This window comes from Geospiza fortis, unplaced genomic scaffold (assembly GCF_000277835.1).
Source record: "Geospiza fortis unplaced genomic scaffold, GeoFor_1.0 scaffold55, whole genome shotgun sequence".
NCBI lineage: Eukaryota > Metazoa > Chordata > Aves > Passeriformes > Thraupidae > Geospiza > Geospiza fortis.
The window spans coordinates 5968116-5972570 of record NW_005054308.1 but is presented as its reverse complement, the minus strand read 5'-3'; the positions used below and the strand labels follow the sequence as shown (position 1 = coordinate 5972570).

Below are 4455 nucleotides of genomic sequence, written 5' to 3'. Positions count from 1 at the left end.
TTTCAGCAGCACCTCCAGGCCATGGCTGTGCCTGCTAATGAGCCCAGCACACTCAGTGTGTGACCCACAGCTGCCTGGGCTTGCAGGGGATGCACAGGCTGCTCTGAACTCCCCCACAAAGATTTCAGCAGCTCAAACCTGTACTCACAAACATCTCTGCCAGGCAGGGGCCATCACAGTCAGGTCTTCCCCCTGCAAAATACTGCTTCCCTGTCCATCACACTGCCTGGGGAGCTCTTGTTTTCCAGATTTGAATCACAGAAAACCAGCAAGCAGGGATGCTGGGAGATCATTAAATGCTGTTGCCTAATTCCTGCATCTCTGTCTGAATCCCAAACACCTGCAGGAGGGTCAGGTAGAGCTGCAAGATCTCATTGCAGGTGGGTGCCTGTCCATGAGGTGTAGCACAGAAATCAACACAGAAGCAACAACAGGAGATGGAAGGATCCAATGGGACCTTGTCCAAACCGTAAATGGGCTGGTCCCCACCTCAGTCACCATTTCAAGGGCCATGGGATGTAGTTTGTCACTTGTGTCTCAATAATGACTTCTCCCCTTGTTAACATCTTTATCTGGAGCTCTACAGCTCAAATTTAGGACCCCAGAGCAGAAAGCAGAGACCACTCAAATGTCAGATAAACCCAAAGGACAATGGCACTTGTCCCCATTGGGCAAGCTGAGGAGACACAGGTGCTGCTGGAAAACACACACAAAGGCAGCTCCCTGACTGCTCTGCTCAAAATTCCCCCAAATCCCAGCCTTTGCATAGAAATCACACAAAAACTGGTCTATTTGCCTGACTTGAAATCAATTACAAAGCACAATATTTAAGGTTTCCAGCCCATCCTTGTCCCAGATCCCAGAGGGAAGCACAGCTCCCTTCTCCTCGCTGCTGGAAATCTCACACACCAGCTTGATTCTAGAGCTGTTTTTTTGGGATTAATGCTCTCTTTCAGCCTCTGTCATAACAGAAATTCTCTTTTCAGCAGCAGCTGAAGTGCACCAATGCTCCAGTATTGCTCTAGTTCTTTCCACTGATGTCAGCTGCCATCCCTCAAGCCGGGCTCCCGTCTCGCAGTTATAAACAGACGGGGACTAACAGCTCCCTTGGCAACCAGGGCCTCTTTGAACACAGCACCACTTCCCATTATTCACCAAAAGATGCTCCCAAAGAAGTCAGCAAAGCAAAGGTCACCCAGAAGAAAAAGCACTTTAGTCTCTGCCAAGATAAGAGCTCGAGTCTGTAAGGAAACAGCTCTGTGCTAATTATTTTCTCTAAATCAATTTACTTCAACCAAAATTCAGCTGTATCTGAGTGAAAAAACTCCAGCCAGATCAAAGGTATGTTTTCATCCTATTTTGTCTCCATTCAAGCTGGCATTGTGGGGTTATTTTGTCAGTGTTTTGTGCGTGATCACAGCCTTTGAGCAAGAGAAATGCCACCCAGCACCAGATTTCTCCCCTGCGGATCTGAGCACAGTGAGTCTCTAAAGTGTGAGTCACTTCAGATTAGTTTGAATTGCTTGCTAATCTCTGAGAGGAAAAAATCTTAAAAAGGCATAAAAATTAATTCAAATGTAATATCACTTACAAAGTGAAGTAAATAAAGCACTGCTATGGAGAGGAAGAGCCCCTCAAAGGGCTGAACTGACCCTGGGTGACCCCAGCCCGGGGTCACAGCTGATGCCATCAGAGGCAGCAAGGGATGGCAGAGCCAGCACAGGGAGTTGGAGATGGCTGAGGCTGAAGCAAACTCATTACAACAATGTCCAAAGTGCAGGGAGCGTGCACAGATACAAATGCTTGTGGATTTTCATCTGAAGCCCTGGGGAAGTTTCCAGGCAGTTTGTGGCAGGCAGAGGAGGGCAGTGGCTCAGGCAGGAAGATGCTGCTCAGCAGCCTGGCCAGGTATGGGAAGGGACAGCAGGGACCACGGCTCCCACCAGTGGGATTTAGTCCATTTCTACCAAATAAACCCCGAAGAAAATCATCAAATAAATGAAAACAACACTCAGCTCTTCTGGGAATGCTATTATGCAAAAACCAGCCTGAAATCCTTAGAGCCTGAGAAAGGTCTTCTCTAATCAAGAGGTATTTCCATATGTCTAAAATATGTCTGGCAAGAAGAGCTTAAAACTCCAGCTCACCAATGGGAAGTGGAGGAGGAAGAGGAGGCTGTCAGGGCCCTGGGTGGGTGCTGCAGTGGGGATGGGCACATCTCTTCATCAGCCACCACCAGCTCCAGGCAAGCCCAATGCCAGCATTGAACACAGTGCTCCCAAGGTGGCTGTGAGCACCAGGCCCTCCATCTGCAGCTCAGCAATAGTATTTTTGGGTAATGAAGGACAGAGGGCTCTGAGCAGCACTGGGAATGGGGAAATTAACTCCAGAGACATCTGCTTTGCATCCCAACTGATCACCACGGGACTAAATGAATTCCTGAATAAATGCTAAAGAGGGTCACCAGCATCAAGTGACTCAGAAAGGCTTTGGAAGGGGCAAAGACCACTTTTAATGGATCTTGCAGTCACAAAGCCATCTGGAGAAGCAATTTGTAGGAAAGAGGAAGAAAGAGAAGAGCCAAACAATGCCTCCAAACAAGAGTGGAGAAATAGGCTGCCAGGGCCTGCTGGCTGTCACCAGGACATTGCTGGGTTTTTACGTCATTTCCCAATACCCAAGGAATTTCCTGGCAGGGATAAAACTCTCCTGGGTTTTCATTCATCTCAACAGAGTCAACCTGCCCTGTGTCCAATGGGCATGGCTCGGCACAGGGTGTAGCTGAAGAGGCTCCCAGCCCTGGGTCACTGCCTGGGGTGCTCCAGGAGAGGCTGACCATTCAGTAGCAGCACATCCCCACGATGGAGCTGTGGCTGACAACGTCTCTGCCCCCCTGCTCCACCATGTGCCCAGAGAAAGGACTCGGGGGGAAATGGGAGCTCAGACTGGTAAGAGGAAAGTGGCAATGGAGGGGAGCCTAGACGGGAAGGGCTGACAGCTGGGTTAAAAAAGGGTTCCCAGCAGGATGTGAAAGGGGTTTGTAGCTCTGCCAGCTCTGCTCTGAACCCCGAGTTCAGCGTCCAGCTGACCCCACATCACCCACACCCCTTTAAACCCTGAGGAGGAGGATGAGGAGGATGAGGTGGGAGAGGCGCTGTCCAGCCCCTGCGCTCATCCCGCGGACGGACCCCGAGCCCGGGCAGTCCCGGGAGCGGCGTTCCGGGGTGCCAGGCTGCGGGGAGCCAGCTCTGCCGAAGGGCGGCGGAGGGGGGCAGCTCAGGAGGAGCGGTGGGCACGAAATGCCCCATCCCGCTGACACCATCTCCCTCTGGCCCCGCGCATCAACGCTGTTCCCCAACATCCCACTGATCCGTGCCCACCAAGGCTCCCGAGGACGGGATGCGGGGCCACGGGCATGACTCCCCCGCTGCCAGCCCGGGGTTACCCCGCTTCCTTCCCAGCCCTGGGGTACCCTCGCTCCCGGCTGTCACCTGCCGGGGTACGCCGGTTCCCTGCTCCTATCCCTGGGGCATCCCCGCCGCCGGCTCTCACCTTCCGGAGATGCTGCTGCCGAAGCTGCTTCATCCCGCACCCTGTTGCTATGCGCTCCCCGCTCCGACACTTGGCGGCTCGCTCTCTCCGGCGCCGGGGAGGGCGAAGGGGGAGCGGGGAGCGGTGGCCGGCACGGAGGGGTGGGCTCGCACCTGCTCCGAGAGCCGGGAGGCGAGGAGCGAGGCTGGAGGAAAGGTTTGCCTCGAGGGAAGGATGGCTGCGTGCGGAGCAGGGAGGGACGAGGGAGGTCTGTCTGTCAAAAGCACTCCTGGGGCGGAGAGGGGGCTCCGGGACCTCAGCCCCCCGCCCGGGCAGCGAGGGGGAACAGCTGCTGCCTCATTCACCCCACAAATGCGTCAGGTGCCCCTAGGTGTCCCAAAGACCCGGCTTTGGGGTCACTCTGCCACCGAGCACCCCAGGTAGTGATGGCAGAGATGCCACAAGCTCACAGCACCTTCCTGTCTGGTTCTGAGATGACTTTCCTGTGGCAGGACACAGCTGGAGCTTGAGCAGATGAGAAGGGATTGTTCCCCATGCTGCCTGAGCCCAGCCCTCAGTCCAGGGGAGGGGAGGCTCCACAGCCACCAGTCCCACATCCCACCACACTGAGGGCAAGAGCAATCCTTGGGCAGTGCCCAGGGTGAGCATCTGAGCCCAGCAGATCATGGCCCCAGTGCTGAAGCACAGCTCACATCTCCAGGTCCAGGTGTCCCAGTTTGAGTCAGCAGTGGGATACTGGAGCCCCAGGGCCCAGGGAGATGCTGGCTTTTCACCCTCAAATTCCCAGTGAGGTGGCAGAGCTGGTCTGTGCCTTCTCCTGCCACTTTCATGGTGGAAATGGGAGAAAGGGCAACCCCACACGCTCCAGGGCCAGTGTGGGATCAGGACAGCTCCAGACTCTTT

At 54.6% G+C, this 4455-nt stretch overlaps 1 protein-coding gene across 1 annotated transcript in view; it reads right to left on the bottom strand.

The window, feature by feature from the left end:
* SLC6A7 (solute carrier family 6 member 7) overlaps nucleotides 1-3676 on the bottom strand; it is a 13334-nt gene extending 9658 nt beyond the window's left edge. The window contains exon 1 of the mRNA XM_005418730.2: nucleotides 3553-3676. Within this exon, the coding sequence (XP_005418787.1) occupies nucleotides 3553-3585 (33 nt within the window). The 5' untranslated portion in view covers nucleotides 3586-3676. The remainder of the gene's footprint in view (nucleotides 1-3552) is intronic.
* Nucleotides 3677-4455: the final 779 nt, after the last annotated feature.